At 40.9% G+C, this 20188-nt stretch overlaps 1 protein-coding gene across 1 annotated transcript in view; it reads left to right on the top strand.

Annotated features, from left to right (window-relative positions):
- ARMC2 (armadillo repeat containing 2) overlaps positions 1-20188 on the top strand; it is an 85541-nt gene that overhangs the window by 45723 nt on the left and 19630 nt on the right. The window contains 2 exon segments of the mRNA XM_023765137.1: positions 9381-9526; positions 13979-14078. Coding sequence (XP_023620905.1) covers positions 9381-9526; positions 13979-14078 — 246 coding nt within the window.

Here is a 20188-nt window from a genome sequence, read left to right as displayed (position 1 = left end):
AGCCTGGTGCACGAGTGGGGGGCCAGCTGGTTTGCCCTGAAGGGTATCCCGGATCAGGTCGGGGGTCCCACTGGGGTGCCTGGCCAGCCTGGGTGAGGGGCTGATGGCTGTTTGCAGGCTGGTCAAGCCCCCCAGCAGGGACCCTCACCCCATGGGGGTGTGGCCAACCTGGGTGAGGGGCTGAGGGCCGTTTTCAGGCTGCCCACAGCCCCTTCAGGGTGCAGGGGGTCCCGCTGGGGTGCCTGGCCAGCCTGGGTGAAGGGCTGAGGGCCGTTTTCAGGCTGGCCATGCCCCCGGCCACCCAAGCTCCCAACCTCTCCTTTTTTTCTTTTTTTTCTTTTTTCTGGGATTTATTTATCTTCTATAATTGAAACTTTGTAGCCTTGAGCGGAGCAGGGCCGGCCAGGGCAGGCGGGAAGCTTGGCTTCCTCCATCGCCGGGGGCAACCCAAGCCTCCTGCTGCTCCAGCTCTGTGGCTGCCGCCATCTTGTGTTAATTTGCATACTTGCTCCTGATTGGCTGGTGGGTGTGGCTTGTGGGCATGGCTTGAGCATAGCGGAGGGATGGTTAATTTGCATGTTTCTCTTTTATTATATAGGACTAGGGGCCCAGTGCACAAATTTGTGCATCTTAAAAGGAACTGTGGGCTGCGAGGCTGCGGTGGGCACAGAGGTGGGTCTCGGCCCATCCTCTGCACCACCGGTCCCCTCTCTGCTAGCAGCCCCACTCCAGCCGCCACCACTTGCACCCACTGATGGTGTGGAGCGATTGGGGCCGGTGCCAGCAGCGGGTGCGAGCAGTGGCTCTGGTGCTGGCTGCAGGTGCAAGAGGTAACTGCCAGCCCTGATCGCCCCTCAGGAGCAAGGGAGGTGGAGAAGCCGTGAGGGGCAATTGGGGCCAGCAGCCACCGCTTGCACCCGCTAATGGTGCCGAGTGATTGGGGCTAACGCCAGGCACTGGCAGCGGGTGCAAGCGGCAGCTCCGGCACCAGCAGCAGGTGTGAGCAGGGCCGGTGCTGGCAGGAGGTGTGAGTGCCAGGCAGGACTGCAGCACACAGGAGCAAAGAATTTTCAGGAACCACCAGAGGCTCACCCTGATGACAGTGACCAGTGCCCTGCCTTGGTCTGGCGCCCCCACTAACCTGCTCTACCATCCCACTGCGGCCGACGCCTGCCATGTTCCACGTGTGCCCCCTGGTGGTCAGCACACATCATAGTGACCAGTTGTTTGGTTGTTCGGTTGTTCCACCATTCGGTCTATTTGCATATTAGAGGTTTTTATATATAGATGGAGATTATTCATGATGACGGGTAGTAAATGTCCTAACTATTATATCTACAATAAAAACACCCAGAAAGTTAATGATATTGAGTGGACAGTCTTTGTGGGGGTGTGTAGATGACATGTAGGCCTGAGACTATAGGAATGAAGGTAACAAAACTGAATACATTTCATATGACCAGGGCAGGAAGGAAAAATGAATTATGTGTTAGAGTTTTATTACTTCTTTTGTGGCAGATTAAATTTCATAGTTAAATTATTTTCATTGGAGCTACTTCAGCTCCTATATTCTTTTTTAGATGAGATTTTACTCTTTAATAGCATTTGTATGTCAGATAATAGCATCTTCGATGTAATAATTCATGAGATTTGAAATGTGCTTGTCAATTAAAGAGGATTGATTAAGCACTCAGAGCACTTGAAGCCTTTGAGAAAGTGTGTTAAAAATTAGATTTAGGCCCTGGTTTAAAGATGCTCAAAGTGTTTATGATGATTATTAATTTTGGACTTGTGGTCTGTCTCCATTTTGAAAAAGATTGTGAAAACCTCTTTTAGTCACAAATCATTCAAAATTCTACTTAAGAAACATGATTTTCATGCTGCCAGTGTCATTGACTTATTCAAACTTTCCCTCAATAAATGGTTATTTTGGATATATATATGTACCTTTTTTGTATTTTAACTATATGTATATATAGTTAAAATACAAAAAAGGTATAAGAGTGTAAAAATAAAGCAGCTTTATCCCTGAGATAACATACCTCTAACATTTTAGTAACCACTCTTCTAAGCATTTTTATGCATTTATATGCTTACATATGTATAATTTTATATAATTCTTGCTTTTTATCATGGACCAGGTTCTTTTTAATAGTTGTTTTTGCTTGTTTTCCATCATTATTTTCTCTCCCTGTTTCTCCTTCTGTCCACCCAGTTAGCCAACTCTGTTCACACTGAGGTGCTCAGCAGCTTTTAATACACTTGTAGGTTTTCAGAAAGAATGTAGAAATGCATTACTTCTCTTTTCTCATTTGACAATAGTAAACCCCTTGAGTCAACTCTATAGACTTATTTTATTCTTTTTAATGGCAGCATAATATTCTTTCAATACCTCAAATAATCAGCCATTCTCCGATTGAGATGTTCACTCTGTTTTTAGTTTTTATGCAATAGCTTCTGAATTCTTATCTAGTTTAAAAAAAACTCTTTCGACCACTTATGTATGTACATTTCGACCATTTATATATATACATTACCAAGTAAATTACGAGTATGCATACATAAGCTAGAAAGTGTGTTAACTCTCATTCTCTAGCTTAACCTGCCTATGGGTAGCCTGCCTCTTCAGATCATGGAATCAGGACCAAGGCAGTAACTTCTACCTGATGGAAACTTGCTCCGGTGTCTGGAGGAAATAAACAGCTTACCTATAAAATGGAAGCAAATATGCCCATGATTATATTTCTTAAATTGGCACAGCTAAATTTATTAGAGGTGGATGATTAGACAGAGAACATATTTTGAAGCATCTCTTTGGAAGACTCTGCTTGGATAGGAAGCAGCAGAGGAGGCCATGTCTTTTCTAATTGCTTTCATGGAGGTCTGTAATTTATTACAATACAGAGAAATGCTCAGTTCTGATATTTGATGAGTTTTGACAAAAGCATCCAGCCATGTAATCCATATCCGCATCCTCATCAAGATGTGGATTTCTCAGGAATTCCCTCCCACCTCTTGCCAGGTAATTCCTATTCTCCTACCCACCCCCACCAAAGGGAACCATTTTTCTGATCCCTTTCGTCATAGATAAGCTCTGCTGTTCTGGAATTTAATATAAACGGAATGCACAGTGTTTACTTTGGATCTGCCTTTTTTTAAATTTTTATTTTGAATAAGTATAGATTCGATTCACAAGATGTTGAAAACATAGTGGAGAGGTCCTGTGTACCCATCGCCCAGCTTCTCCCAATGGTGACATCTTATGTTACTAAAGCAAGAAAATTGATAGAGTGCAACACAGTTAACTAGAGTACTCTGTGTGGCGTATTTTGATTATTCGCATATTGTTTTTGAGATTAGATGAAACTTTTTTTTAATCCTCACTCAATATTATTTCCATTGATTTTTAGAGACAGTGTAGGGGAGGGAGGGAAGGAGAGAGAGAGAAAAAAAAAAAGGACGAGAGAGAGAGAGAGAGAGAGAGAGAGAGAGAGAGAGAGAGAGAGAGATGTGAGAGAAGCACATCAATTGGTTGCCTCTCATATGGCATCTGACCAAGGCTGGGAAGCCACCCTGCAACCCAGGTACTTGCCCTTGACTGGGAATTGAACCTGAGACCCTTTGATGTGCAGGCTGGTGCTCTAACTTCTGGGAAATACTGGCCAGGGCAAAATGGCATGTGTGTTTTTGTCATAATCTTTGGTGTTGGTTATTAGGCTTGCTAATTTCTTAATGACGTATTTGTTAGTGGGAAGGGGGCAGCTATTTTCTACTTAATGAAGTTTCCTGTATCCTGTGAAGGATACCCTGTAGTGTATAACTAACCCAGCCACTTGCCCAATGGGCATGAGACTAGGCAGGCAGAGCCTAGGTCTTCCCTTTCTTGGGGAAGGAGCTACATATAGGCAACTCATTTTATCTCGGCCTCTCCAGACACAACACGTCTGAAGATTTGGGGAGACTCAGAGGCCCTAAACATATAATGTCTGTGGTTTTGAATTGGAAATAAGAGAAAAACCAAGGCAAATGGGAAAGAGGAGAAAGTGATCACCATGGTTGAAGGATTGTAGCTTAAGCTGAGGCAGGCATGCTTTCTAACCCCGAACCCCCAAATTAGACTTGCCCACTGAGTCACAGTCTGCTGCCGCCCCTGGAGGAGCAGGGGACACCTGTGCTCACCAACAGGAAGTGAGAGGTGGAGAGGGGCCAGGAGTATTACACCAAGGGAAGTCTCCTCACAAGAAAGGCAGATCAAAAGCGAGAAATAAGTATTCCTGCTCCTGCTGTTTCTGGGGAGAGCCAGTTGCTTTCAACTGCTGTCATAGCAGCTTCATCCTCATCCCTTCGTTGTATTTGTGTGGCAGTAAAGAAACGCCCCGCCCTAACCAGTTTGGCTCAGTGGATAGAGCGTCAGCCTGCGGACTAAAGGGTCCCAGGTTCGATTCCAGCCAAGGGCATGTACCTTGGTTGCGGGCATATCCCCAGTAGGGGATGTGCAAGAGGCAGCTGATCGATGTTTCTAACTTTCTATCCCTCTATCTTCTTCTCTGTAAAAAATCAATAAAATATATTTAAAAAAAAAAAAGAAACGTCCCTAACTTTAACATGGAATTGTGAAAACCCGTGTTATCCCTTGGTAGTTCTTAATGCATTGCCTTTTCAGACTCACTTCCCTTACTTTACTGCATTGGCATTGTACATCGTTTATATCTATGTAGGCATCTAACTCTTACTTATTTTACTTTTTTAAGAAAGTATTTGAGATGGCCTAAAAGATTATATACAATAAAATAGTGGTCATTCAAAATTCCAGCTATAGTGATACATAGAATAGCCATGACTAGAAGAAACAGCCACCTACTCATTTTACCAAGATAACTGATGTAGGGGCAATAAATGGTTATATAATAAACCTAAGCAAACATCAGAGTCTCAAAGTAGGACACTGAGGGTTTGAGGAGGACAGAACCTGTTCCTGCTCCATGTAGAACACCCATGAAAAGAATGTGCCAAACAGGCTCCATAGCCAGGCACCAGGCATTATCAAGGATTCTGAGTTAGTATTACTTTCATATGCATATGCCTTAACTCCAATGAAAGGCTTGGGAATTTTTGGTGCTTGTGGTTTCATGTATACAGCAGCATCTTGTCATTGGTTTCTTTTGTCTCAGCCAGGACTGTGCTAATCATATATGAGACAATATGAAACTTGTTGGGTTACCACAGAGGCTCTGACTTTGGCATATATGTGGTCTCAGTTAGGCACTAATCCAAAAACTGAATGTGCTTTTATGATAGAGGAGACGGTTTGCTGAGGTTGAAATGGTGTGGCTTTGGTCTTAAATCACTCGACACTGTTCGTGGTCTCTGGCTGTCCTGTTTACTCTGTCACATCATCAGCGGGAAGTGAACCATTTTGCCGTTGGCAGCTGAGATAAAGCTCGAGGGATTTTTGGTTATGGATATTCCAGATGATTGAGAAAATAAAATGCTTTTAGAGACAGCCAGATGGAGTGAGGGGGACAACAGACAGGGAGTCGGAGGCTGCGATGCCCACCTACCTAGTCACTGGTGGACGTTCTGGGCTTCAGTTTCCTTGTCTGAAAAGTGAGGCTCCTACTACCTTTCTGTTGGCCTCCTGGGGTTGGTTTAGGGAGCAAATGAGATCAAGCGCATGAGCTAGCTTTATAAACCATAAAGTAGCTGCTCACATCCTTTTCATAATAGCATTCAAAGTGTAAAAAGGAATAAAACCGAATCTTGATGCTAATTTTGGTAGAGGAAGAAAAATACCTTTCAAACTATTAATGGTGCAGTTTTCAATTGCATCATGTTCCAACGATTTCTTTGAAAGCTGGTTTTTTAAAATCGGGAAAATATTTCTTCAGCCAACAATGGCATGATTGATGGCAAAGTTCCCTTGCTAGCCACAAAGCCTTTTGAACTTCTGATGCACCAAAACAGGAGTTCTGTGGTAGCCTGTGATCTGGCTCCTCTGATCTGGGGCAGCTCTGATGGCTGAATGCCTCCTGGAGCAGAATCTGGTGAGTTTCCTAGGGCCTGGGGACGCTGACGGGTAAATGGTACAAAGGGAAGAGAGGGGGTCATCTACTGGGAAATGAGCAGTATACGGAAGCTCAGGGGGGCCACCAAGCCCTCCCTACTTGTGTCCATCCAGTGCGTAGAGAATGCTGGGAACTGGGCCACATCTGCTGGGCCTGTGTTGTCTTTCATATAAGTCCACTGATCTAAATTGGGGTGGGGGGGGAGGATCTTCATTTTTAAGATTTCTTGTGTTTACGAAGGTTTTTTAATTAATTAATCATTGCAAACATAATTTGAAATTGAGAATAAAGTACCTATAATCCATTTGAAAATAATAGATGCCAAATCTTTTGCCTTCTAGTTTTGTTGTGTTAAAATGCTTGTTTGAGCCTCTATAAACCATCTAATCGTGTCTCAATATAATTTTTCTTTTTAAAATGGGACTCCCCATGTTGACTGCATAGTGAGAACTTGAGGCTCAACTAATTCAATGTGAGATAGGACAGCTTTGCCAAGCTCACCAGGCATTTTACCTGGACATTCTGATTTTTTTTTTTGGGGGGGGGGGCATGCTAGGACCACTTATGTCCAGGAATCTGGAGAAATACAGAGAGAAGTAACTGCCTCAGAAAAAAAGCGAGCACCATGAAGTTGTAGAGAGTAGCTCAGTCATTTTCCAGCAGTAGATTAGTCACCAGAATTACACTGGAATGTTTTTTCCTGGATATATACCAAAAATGTCAGTCCCCTTTTGTCCCAGACATCATCTAATAACTTCTACTAAAGAAGAACACTTAACATTTTATTAATCCTCTTTGTGGATTGTCAATTCCACATTCTTCTCTTTTTTCTTCCCCCCACTGGTTGCCTTCTGACTCAGTATAGCTGTCCCAAGGGGCTGCTCATTAAGACATGGGAAAAATAAGAATCGAAACTCATGTGTTTCAGTTTGCTACATCTGGATGAGTAGCTAAGAGGTTGGGAATTGTTCCAGTTAGGAAGCTAACCAAGCATCTAACTCTTCCTTCTATTTTTTTTATATAAAGTATTTGAGATGGTTTAAAAGATTATATACAATAAAATAGGCATGTGCATAACCAAGTAGAGTCCAGGATATTATGAATTAGAGAAAAAAGTTAAGAAAGAAACAGATACATTTTTCTAAGCATAAGGCTTGGACTCCGGTGAACTCCTGCAGGCCCAGTGGGTGGGCTTTCCTGGAGGCTGGAAGCAAAGACTGCTACAGAGCACACGGCTCATTAATGATTTCCGCAAATTTATCTCTGTTAAAAGTTGGACCGAGGTTGAGAGTTAAGTGGGTTGACTTGGAATTCGCCTCTACTGTTACCACAGTATTTAGCTAGCCTCTCCTCCCACCGATCTTTTTACATTTTTCCCAGAAAAAGCCACTTGACTGGGCTCAGCATTCACCCCATACCCACACCCGCAGTGAGACGGGTGGCTCACAGCCAGCCTCTCAAAATGCGGGGCCTTCAGGGCTGCATCTGCCTGGTGACCTCCTCCTAACCCTCCTCCCCCAGGGTGCAGACTCTGGTTTGCCACCAGGCCTCTGCTAATCCAGGCACTCTCTTGCCAGAGGCTCCTTAAAGGAGAAATGCCTCTCTTTCAGTCTCCCTGGTCCCTTCATCTCCCTCCCTCCCCCACTTTCTGTCTTTATCCTCCCCTGCTCTTCCTCCTTTTGTGTTTCAGCCAGCCAGCTTTTCGAGGGCATATTTGTTGTCCTCTGAGTAGAAAGAGGAACAAGAAATGGTTTGTGCCCTAGAGGAGCTCATCATGGGAGAAGGTGCATGAAACAAGTAGCTATGATTCTGTGATAGGTGAGTTGTGGGTGTGAACAGATGGTTTGTTAACCTGGAAGAGGATGTGATCAACCACTGATACATCTTCATGAGGAAGTGAGCTTCAGGTTGGTCCAGAAAGTGAGCTGGAGGTGAGCAAACTGGAGAAAGGGCATGGAGTGTGATGGAGGAAGACATTCTGGGCAGAGGCTTGGAACTGTGACATGACAAGGGCATTGTGTATGGTGCAGAGTCTAAATGGTGAGGAGGAGGAGGAGGAGATGGACCTGGAGAGGTGAACTGTAGAGAGTGAAGCGCCTTTAGAATGTGGACTTTGACCAATAGGCCACCAGAAGTCAGAGGAAGTCTTTGAACAGGGAAGGTTGGCTCTTGAGATGCTCCCTCTGGGAGACACTGTGGGGAGATGAGCCTGACAAGGCAGAGATGGGAAGGAGCCTGATCAGTGAGCTGTAGAGTTTGGGAAAGAGATGAAGTGGCTTAAACTGAACCAGCGACCTGGTGATGGAGAGAAGAGGTAGACCAGATGACTATTTGGGTATGACAAGAGAAAGAGGAGTGCCTCCTTCATATAACTAGAAGGAGATTTGGGACTTGAATCTCCATCATTTGACTCTGAGACCAGTGATCTCTCTTCTGCATTTTGGATGTGAAGTCCCACAACAAAGGTAGGGATGAAACCCAGGATTCTTGAGCTGTTGTTAGTTAATTGGCACCTGCAACGCCATTCCCACATCTCATCTCATTGAATCCTCACAACTTCATGGCAATTATTACCACCTCCACTTTACCGATGAGAAAAAAATGTGGTCTGGGGGGTTAACTAACTAACCCAAGCTAATGAGTGGTGGGGCTGGAACATGGCCAGGCCATCCAACTCCTGATCTGACTCTCTTAACTAGTAACCTGACGGTACTATAGTATAAGGACAAATCACAGTGCGTATTAAACTTATTAGATAACAACTATGTTAGTTTTATGGATTTACTAAGTTGTTCTCTTCTCTACTTTTAGACAAAGGCTAAAGTAGATAGCTCTCCTGAACATTTTTTACAAAAATAAGACAAATTTTCAAAAAATCAATACTTGCCTCTTAGAAGAGAATGAATGAAACTAATGGTCTTAAATATTCTTTGGCCACAGCATTCCTTGGTGCTACTTACATGACTATGGGACAAGACGTTTCTTATTGGTGGAACTGATATGGCACGTTGCAGAGTCACTAAAGATCTTATTTCTGTTGACAAACTCAGATGATGATTTCTGTTACCCTGGGGCTTTGGTATATTAATTGATTATTAACATGAATATTTCATTCTTTACCTTTGAACCAGTGCTGGCTTTCTTTGTATTCATTTCTTGGTTTTCTTGTTATTCTATTTGTGCGTAGGCCCACGTTCTCTAGTGGGAGATGCATAACAAATATAATGAAACTTATGGGATGAATTGTGCTGTGCTTATCAGTGTTGCTATATTTTCCAGTTTTTAAAAAAAGGCACAAACATGCTTTTATCCTAGATGACTGCTACTTTGAGAAACTTGGTTGATTCACCCCTAGCAAGAAGTAAGTTGCTGAGCATCGGCGCCCTGGCCCAGCTCTGCAGGGTGATGGGACAGTACATGAGTGACAAGGATGTCTGCACCAATATTGCCAGAATATTCAGGTAGGTAGACTGAGCAACAAGGTAGCCTTACAAAAATGCCAATGCTTGGATTTCAGGTTATCCTGTGTGTGACTTGCAAGGAATCCTATTTTTGCTTGCTTCTTACTTCACCTAGCAGCAAAGCTAAATCTAATGGCCCAAGTTTAAAATAAATGATTTACTAGTAAATCCATGACTCCATTTCCTATGTATTTCTAATATGATTCTAAACTCATTGATTGTAAGTCACTTTAGTTCTTTGGTGAGTTGTTAGTTGTCCTAGTGTTCTTACAAAACAGACAAAACAAACAAAGATTTCTGTTAGTTTATTGGAGATGAAGAACTATTTCCAAAAACATGGCAAAGTTTCTGATATACTTGGAAACAATACTTTTGTAATCTTTTAAGGGTTTTAACTCCATATGGAGATCATTGCTGAAAAAGTCTGATCTGACAACTTGTAATAGAAGTTTTATTTCTGTTGTTTGGCTGAACTTTGGTTCACACATAAACTGGTCGTGTCCACACTGTACTGCAGAACTGATGATCACCTGAATCCAGTTTGCCTCAAAGCACGATGTCAAATTTCAGAACCATCTTTAAAGTATGCATTTATTCTTCCTCCTCACTGCTCTTTGCCGGTGTTTTTACATAATGATCCTTCTCAAGAGACCTGACCCTTTCTTGAACTCTAGTACTGTAGTTGTTTTAAAAACTAGAAAACTTCCTGAAGACTGAGTTGGTGATTGACCCCGGTTTGAGAATGTGACATCAGACTTGATCTCGTAGCGCTGCACTTTCCTGAGCTTTGTTCTGGGTACTTACAACTCCCATTTAGAAGCGCTGTACTGGCAAATGATCAAGTTATTTTTGTGTATGGTGGCATCTGGGGATCCAATTTAATTTTTCTTCCAGATGAATAGTCAACTGTCCCAGCACCTTTAATCAACTACACCATCTTTTTTTCCCACTGATTTTAAATGTCTAGTCAATCAAACACAAGGTTCCACACACTTGTAGGTCTGTTTCTGTGCATTCATTTGGTCTATTCTCAGACCAGCAGACAATGTTATACTATTACAGATTTAATTTGCCTGGCTATAAGATGAATCCATCACTTCTTTTCTCCTTTAAAGTCCAAATTCTTCTCTTCTCTTCTTTATGAATTGGAGAATCAGCTAAGGTCCATGATAGGACCTTTGGGGTTATTCTCGGACCTATGTAGAGTAATTGGGGTGGGAGGGGGAAGATTGACATCTTTATGATACTGAGTCTTTCATCCATAAACATTTATGATGTCTTCTTTTTCTTTATATCTTTCACTTCACTTACAAGTTTAATTCGTTCCGTGATGGAGCTCGTAACTCAAATTACTCGTATGTCAAATCAAAAAGTGAACGAGTGAGACACGTGATGCTGGGCTGATGTTGTGGCGTTCGCTGTGACATTCGCTGCGCCAACTAGCGGTGGGGTATCTGAAGCTGGCTCGTAACCCGAATTTTAGCTCGCAACTCAAAGCAAAAAATCGGCCGAGAGACGGCTCGTATCTTGAAAAACTCGTTAGTCGGGACACTCATAAGTCAAGGCCCCACTGTATATCTTTCAATAACATTTCATAATTTTCTCTAAAAGTATTTTTGCACATATTTTGTTAGATTTATTTCTTCATAGCTTTTGCTGTGATTATGAATGTAATCTTTTAAAAAATTGTTTTCTAATAGGTTGTTGCTGGTATATATGAATAGTATTAATATTTGATTATTAGGTATCCATGGATCTTGATGAATTTTAGATGTAAGAGTTTATAGATTCTCTTGGAGGATAATGTTTTCCCATTTATTACAACTCCTCTTCCATGTCCCCAACTCTTTCTTCTCAGATTGCTTAGGATGCCCCATACAAAGTTGTGAGAGTGTTTGACCTAGTGCCTTTATCCTGACTTTAAAGGAAATATTTTTGTGGTTTTACCAGTTAAAAACAATATTTGTTGTAGGTTTTTATAGATACCCTTTAGAAGGCTAAGGAAAATTTTTGTCTATGAAGGGCTGTTAAATTTTCTTAAATGCTTGTCCTGAATCTATGTTGTGTGGTTTTTCTTTTAAAAAATTTTAATGTAGTAGATTACATTAATAGATTTTTTCATGTTAAGCCATTACATTTTGCTAGGTTTGGTTCACTAACATGTAGTTTAGGATTTTTCATCTATGGTCATGAGTTAAATTGACCTGTACTTTTCATTGTCATATTGGCCTTATCTGGTTTTCATGTCAGGTTTACACGAACCTCATAAAACAAGTTGGAAAGTATTTTGGGGTTTTTGCTTTTCTAGAAGAACTTGTGAAAATTAAACATCTTTTTCTTGAAAAGCTTATAGAACTTGCTTGAGAAGCTATTTTATCCTTGTGTGTATGTGTGAATATTGTTGACTACTGAGTCACTTTCTCTATTGGTCAAGTACCTAACCACATTTCCTATTTCTCTTTGTGTCAATTTAAAAAAAAATTTTTTTTCCTATGAATTTGTCTATTTTATCTAAGTTTTGGGGTCAAAGAAACATGAAAATAAAAAAGCACTTAGATACATTACAAATACTACAAAATACTACCACTCAACATTTTGGGATATTGTCCCAAATATCCTCTTATCCATCTCTAATTATGTCCTTTTTTATTTATTTTACTTGTTTAACAAATACTTGATAGTGCCTACTACATGCCAGGCAATAGTCTGAGTGCTTGCCAACTACTAATTGATTTACTCCTTAGAACAACTTTAAAAGATAGAAACTGCAGTGATTATCCTCATTTTACATGTGGAAACCGAGGCGTAGAGAGGTTTGGTAGTTCTTCCAGGGCCACACAGCTAGCAAATCACAGAGTTGCAGTTCAAACCAGGTATCTAGCTCTAGAGGTCATACATTTCACCACTATTTACACTGCCTCTTTATTGTTAATATTGATTTTCATTCCTAATATTGATTATTTATGATGTTTCTCTTTTTTATCAGTCTTTCCATTTTTTTACCAGTTTTTTTGCAGAACCGATAGATTTATTGATCCACCCTACTGCATATTTATTTTCTTTCTTATTGCTTCTGTTCTCATCCTTATTAATCCATTTTATCTACTTTCCTTGGGTATATTTTTCTTCTAACTGTTTTAGTTAGAAACTCAATTCTTGTCTTTTCAACCTTTTAAGGCTTTATTTTTTTTCTAACTACTGCTTTAGTTACATCCCAACAATGTTAATTGGTAGTATTTTGTAGTATTTATAGTGTACTAAGTGCTTTTTTTTTTCATGTTTCTTCGACCCAAAAAGTTATGTGTTTTTAAATTTCCCAAAGTGTGTTTTTAATGGATTTTAAATATTGATTTCTAATTTTATTTCACTGACCAGAGAATATGATCTGTGAGATACTAATCCTCAAAAAAATGTACTGAGACGTGTTAATGTCCTGGTACACGGTCAAGTTTTTAAAATAGTAATGATGTTTTACCTATTAATCTATCAATTAATGAGAAATTTATGAATATCTCCCAATTTGATGTAAGTTTGTCAATATTGCCTTGTTGGTTTTGTTTGTTTGCATGCTTGCTTGCTTTAGAAAATTTGAAGCTATTCTTCTGGTCCATTTTGCCTGATATTAGTATACCCCTAACAGCCTAGTGTGCACCCCTAGCCCAGTGGTTGGCAAACTCATTAGTCAACAGAGCCAAATATCAACAGTACAACGATTGAAATTTCTTTTGAGAGCCACATTTTTTAAACTTAAACTATATAGGTAGGTACATTGTTATTAACCTACCTATATAGTTTAAGTACTGTTGATATTTGGCGCCTCCCCTGCGCTGCGTATCCCACAGCCCGCCTGCGCCACGTCTTCCGTTGCCCGACCGACCAACACCCCCCCACTTCTTCTAACGCCACTTCCTCAAAATCGACTTGCCCAGGCCGAAAACTGACTTCTGCGCATGGGCCACGAAGTTTCAATCGCACTGTACGTGCGCGCCCGCACGTGGTATTTTGTGGAAGAGCCACACTCAAGGAGCCAAAGAGCCGCATGTGGCTCTCGAGCCACGGTTTGCCAACCACTGCCCTAGCACATTTGCTGCTGGTGGGGTCCCAGGGGATTCACTGGTTGGTATCCAACCAGATTTTGTCTAAATTTCTTGGCTTGCATTTTCTGGACCATGATTTTGTGGGTTGTGAAAATTTACACTGTATGCATGTGTTACAGGCCTCAGGTCTCTGTTTATCCAAGAACTTTCTTTGTTTCCCCACTCCATGCCCCCAGAGCCTACAGCAGACAGCAAACCTCCCGAGGCTTCTCTGGACTGGTGTGTGGACTATTTCAAACTCTCTTCATGCACTGGGCAATGCTTTGAAGATTTGCATTTAAAGTTACACAATGTGTACTTGAAATTTATAGAAAAACAAAGTTTATTTTTATTTTCCCATTTGGCATTTCTGCAGCAAACTTACTCCTTACCGTGACTGCTGTATTGCCTTGGCCAACTATTCCAGATGCTACGCCTTGTTTTTGAATCTGATAAACAAATATCAGAAGAAGCAGGTCAGTTCTTCGTGCATTTAATTCTTCAGTGTGTCTTTGTATCGGTGTATTCATGTAAGCCCATGTTGAATGACTTGATGTTTTAAATGTAAAGGTTTCTATTAGAAACTTCCATTCGATGTGTAATGGGCTGCCCCCCAGGAGGCAAAGAGTTGGGGAGGGAGTAGTTTGAGGCAGAAAAAGCCTCAGTAAAATGTCCATGTGGTAGGAGGATTCCTGATTTAGGGAGGGGGTGGGTGGACTACCACAGCTTTGTTCTTCCCCTACATGAGAATCACCATGGAGTGAGGTGGGGGTGCACTGGTTATTTCCAGACCCCGCCCCAAGCCTACTGAGTCAGATGGGTGGGGAGGGGCCTGGCCATCTGCAAGTCAACAAAAACTGTAGGGACTTCTGATGTAAATTGAAGTCTGGGATATCCCTACACTTGGTATACTCTAAAAAGTCTTCTGGCACTGAAATTCTCTATTTCTTTGACCTTATATTTAGAAAATAAAATTTCTACATAAGTATTTAAAGGAAATAATTTGGTTTTAATGAATTGGGCAAAACCATGTATAGTTGTTTAAAAAAGGAAGAACTCGCCCAGCTGGCATGGCTCAGTGGTTGAGCATTGACCTATGAACCAGAAGGTCATGGTTTGATTCCTGGTCAGGGCACATGCCAGGGTTGTGGGCTCAATCCCGGGTAGGGGGTGTTCAGGAGGCAACCTGTCAAAGATTCTCTCTCATCATTGATGTTTCTATCCTTCTCTCTCTCTCCCTTCCTCTCTCTGAAATAAAAAAATAAGGAAGAACTCACAAAGACTTCTCCTTAATAAAACTATAATACTTAGTACAAATATAAATTTATATTATAAGTTTTTGAATAGTCATTAAATGCAGTCCAATTTTATTCACCTTTATAAATGATCAAAGTGACATCAACTCTTTATTGGAGACATTTTATATACATGGTTAATTTTCAAAATCATATAGTAAATTTCATCAGTTAACAATTAAGTTACGTTTATGCTAAGAATATTTGTTTGTTATTATTATATTAACCATATCAAAGCCACTTCACAACATAATTCCTATTTGCCAGAAATAGCATTAAGCTTATTTTTACTCAGCCAAGTACCGAACTGGGTAAAAATAATGAAAATGATAAAATTTCTCAGATTTTACACTATTATTAACGATTTGTTAAAAGGTTGCAGGTCTCTTTGTGGTTATATGAATGACAGATAAAATTCTATGCTCTTATATATCATTACTACATTTTAAGGATGATAAAAGCTTGCTTAAAGGGTTAAGTTTTTATTTAATTGTTAAAAACTGATTTTCAAATATGCATTTAAGTTTCTGATTTTGAGTATTTGGCTTACAAAGGCTTTCCTATGTATTAAATTACATGCTTTGAAAGATTTCAAGGTATAATTTCAAGGTAGAATTTGCCTTGTCAAAGAATGAGTCTGACTAATTTACCTTAAAGTATTCACAATCTCCTGTTAATGTAAATATCCATTAAGCATTTATAATTTTAGATTTTGGTACAATATATTATCAGAACTAAAATCTTTGGACAAGTGAATTAATCCCATGAAAAGCTTAGGCACACCTACTGGTTTCTTTTTTAGAGAAAAAACTAAAATGGTAGAAATGCTAAATACTATAGCATTGAAAGTATTATTTTAGATTATAAAAAAGATTTAGTTGTGGATTTTACATTGTAATTTTCTGTTGTGGATTTACTTCATGGTCTTTCATTGTAAATTTATTTTATCATCATTCTTTTTTTGCTCTGGTGTTTTGATCAGACATAACTTAGATGACGGTTACTGGAGAAAACCACTTTGCCTTGCACTAGAATTTTCAAATGTGGATGAAAGAAAACACTTGTTTTTAACAGTTTGATTTCAAGTTGTCATAACTTATAAAGAAAGAACACCCATCTGTTGAGTAGTGACAAACAGCCTTATGGCATTACTAATAGATACTATTTGTCTCTCTGATTGTAGCTTAGATGAAAGCCATGTTTAATAAACAGACAAAAATTCTGGTCTCTTGCCAATATGAGACACTTGATGTGTCAGTATGGGAAGGGTATGCTTTTTCTGGTTCCAGAGACTAAATGGCTTAAATTCTAATTGGCATAAAATTTAGCACACTTCTCACTGAACTACTTTTCACCTTAGTCCAATAGTTATCTGCAAAGCAATATTAGTGTTTTAACGCCATATTTTTCTCTATTGATTTACATTATAATTTTGTGTTCCTATTAAAATTATTTTGATCCAAAGAACAAAGAGCACCTTACAAACTATGTTTGGTAACATGCTGTTTATTCAGAACCATCAAGAAAATTCATAACGTATCCCCTTAATCACCAAACTTATTTCAATCATTGTGGTGAAAATCATATTTAAATGTATTACAAAAGACATTAAAAATAACTTAGCCTCGTCTTGATGCTCCAGAGGATCTTTGTCTACACTGGGAGCACGAGTCTATCCATGAGGTTCTTTAAACGTTTGTGTCTTCTTCCTGTAGATTTCTCTCTCTTCCCTTTCTCTTGGTTGTTTCCTCTGCCTTTGGTAATGGTTGCCTGCCTTTGGAAATTACGCATTTGCTTGCAATTACCAGGTGGACATCATAACCACATTTGTTAAAAGTAACACCTAAAAAGTCTGAAATAATATTGAATACAAATAGACCCTTCGTGAGAAGGGCCTAAGAGACTCTGATGAAATTTCCCTCAAAAGCAGGTTTATATTTCAAGATGCACATCCCCTTCTCTGGGAAGCCTTTCAAGACCAGCCACTTCTTCTCTCATCAGTGCCTCGTTTTAAAGACTTTCATGCAGCTAGTACACCCAGCTAGTATACCCGGAGCTAGCATCCAAGCAGTATGTCCGTGATGTTAATAACCACATCACTGCGATTAAGAAAAATTATGCAAAACTTAGAAACAGGGTGTGGCCTGGGAGGCTGCATGTCGGGACAAAGTCACGCTGGGGCGCTGTTTCGTCGGCAGGGCTTATTCTTGAGGAGAATGTGTCTCTGTTTAAACTTGCCATTTGGAGCCCAGACACCAGAAAGTTACACATTAACTTGTAGATTTCTCTCTGGTAGACAAGATAACCTCCAAAGTTATGGTTTTATTACCCTGTAGGCCAGCGATTTCCAACCTTTTTCATCTCATGGCACACGTACACTAATTACTGAAATTCTGCAGCACACCAAAAACATATATTTTGCTGGTCTGATAGTAAAAATAGGTATAGTTTTGATTCATTCACACTGGCTATTGTGTTGGCTGTTGTCATTCTTTTATTTGGCAATCTGAGGAAGAAGAGGTCAGTGCCCCTGACTGAAATAAATAGTCAGGTATATTGCATGTTTTAAACATTCTTGGGGCACACCGGTTGAAAATCACTACTGTAGGCTATTAGCCAGGTGTGTATCTAACCTAGTAACCTTATCCCACATGCTTTTTAGTGCTTATAAACACCCAGTTCTTTGATTGTTCTTAGAACCAACTTTATCATGGTACTGGATCCTTCATAGATGAGATGATTTTTTAAATGTGTTGATTTATATTTGTACAAAGATGATGTTGTTAGCATTCCTAAAATTATACTTTGGCTTTACGCTGTCTTTTACTTGTACTAAAGAATGAAATATTACCATTTTGAGCCAGCTTTGTTTTGTTTGTTGGTTTTCTTTGTGCGAGAAATAGATGTATAATTTATATTTTCTTCAAAACCAAACTATTTTAGAAGAGCTGGGAAATTTATTCAGGCTACAAGGAAGTTGGTAGGTGTCCCAACTACTTCCTAATATCATTAACCAAAGCTCCCATAGGTCTTTATAAATACATATTTCTTTTGTGATTCTGCAAGTGGTTATCACTTGTGTAGCTGCCTTACTTACTAGTGGGAGTTCCTAAAGGACAGAGGCCCTGTCTTGATACACCTGAGATGATGCTTGACATTGTAGGCTCATGATACGTGTTTAAAGAATGAATTTTGAGTATGTAAAATGTGTTGAAGTCTGTAAAGTATCATAAAATATTTCTTATAGTACTCTAGTACTTCTTCCATAAATATTTACTTCTCCTTAGTTTGGAGGAGGAAAACATAATCCCCCACCCGCCACTTTTCCCATTGGTGGGCTGCCTTACACAACAACAAAATCGAAGTGATGGATTTTAAATTACTTCAGATGAGCACGGCACCTTCACATTCCCCTGGCCCAGGGGGCCAGTGGAATACGATTTGATCTTCCCCCTTTCCTAGAAAGAAAATTAATTTCCAGAAATTCTACACCATGATCTGAGTCTATTCATCTGTGGTGGCTGAAAACTTGGCTACACCTGAGGTTTACTTGAACAGTTGAGGCTTGGGACTGGCCTTTGAAACATACATCAGCTCTCCGGCAGCCTTTTAAATAGAATGATCGCTTCCTGTAACTATTTTTGTTTCAGCCCCAGGAAACGTTTCTGCAGCACTAACTGTGGGTTGCAGACATAAACCTCAGAAGCTTTGTAGTCTCCTAATAGACACAGCTACCACCAAGTGCCGAAACAGTCTCTATACCTTGTCGTTGTTCTGAGGGCTCAGCATTGCCTCTGTCTTAAAAGCCTGAAGACTACATTTGGAATCGGCGGAGATTTCCTTTTCCTGAGACGCACTGTTCAGTTAAATCGTGTTAATGGCCAACTATGTTTTCAAAGAACAGAAGCAGAAACCTTAAAAGAAAAGAAACCCCTGTCTAGTAATAAATGAAGCATCTCACACAGGCCTCTTTCAGTGACCTTATCATCTGGGTGAGGAGCTCCGCAGCAGGGTGACCAGCTGCTTCCACAGGGGAAATCTTGCTCGGGACCAAGTGAGCACAGGGCCGCTGGCCACGGGAGAGGTAGACTATCCACTCCCCCATCTGCTGTTGTTTCCCATGAACAGAAAAGAACGTATGCGAGAAAATGCCAAAAGTAACCTTTTTCCTGTTTCTTGACATTATGCATATTCATCTCGTGTCAAGGTCAAGTCTGACCTCAGCGTATCAGAATGGGTCTTTTCAAAATCTGTCTCTATGCACTGAGCCAGACCAGGCAGGGCTTCAAAATCTGTCTCTATGAGATTTCCACTTTTCTTTTCTACACATCTGTGTTGTGAGAATGATTAGCATGGAACATAGATGATTCTTATAAATCGATATTATAAAAACAATAGCTATTAAGGTGGTGCAGTTTCTAATTCTGTCTTGATGTAAATCAGTGGCTTATCATCAGAGTCACCTGGGGAGCTTTAAAAATACAGGTTCTCAGGCTCCACCCTGGGAGGTTCTGACCCAGGGCTGGGATGGGCCCAGGAACCTGTTTCTAGGAGGCTCCTCCAGGGATTCAAATGAACAGCAGGTTGGGGAACCTGTGGTATAAATTAAGGTGGTTCCTTAACACATTTTTTTTTCTCCAATATTAACAGCAGAAGGCTTTCTACAAAACCTGGAGAGATTCTGAAGTGATTAATCCAATCAGCCACACAGGGTCAGTCTTTCTCTCCAGGCGTGCGGCTGGAAGTGACTCTCACGGAGCAGAAGCCACAGTAGCTGTGCCAGGTGTTGGTGTGCGTTTCCCCAGTCAGTGGTGACAACCACAGGCTTTTTGCCTTTCGGCCCGGCAGCCGAGGGGTGCTCTTAGAGAAAACGGGATGGTGCCGTACACTGTCCTGTAAATTTTGTCCGCCAGACTGGTGTCAAAACAAGTGGTCCTGGGGCCAAACACACAGATAACACTGATAACGCGTTGATAGCCATCCCAGTGACGAGGCTCAGGTGCTGGTCCGAGTGGGCCACTCAGGAGAGCTGAGCACAGGGCCCCCCCGTGGGACTCTCACCGCCACCTGCCGGAGGGAGAACTCATTAACCTCCCGTTGGTTGGATCAGCCATGAGTTGCTGATTTGTTAGTGACACAACCACCAACTTTTATTTTAAAACTAGAGGCCCGGTGCACAAAATTCGTGCACAGGTAGGGTCCCTAGGCCTGGCTGGCAATCAGGGCCAATTGGGGCCTTCTGGCTGCTGGCCAGGGCCTTCCTTCATTCTGCGCCGCCCCCTGGTGGTCAG

The sequence above is a fragment of the Myotis lucifugus genome, unplaced genomic scaffold (genome assembly GCF_000147115.1).
Source record: "Myotis lucifugus unplaced genomic scaffold, Myoluc2.0 scaffold_378, whole genome shotgun sequence".
Lineage (NCBI taxonomy): Eukaryota > Metazoa > Chordata > Mammalia > Chiroptera > Vespertilionidae > Myotis > Myotis lucifugus.
The sequence above is the reverse complement of the archived record's forward strand: the minus strand, read 5'-3'. Positions and strand labels throughout refer to the sequence as shown.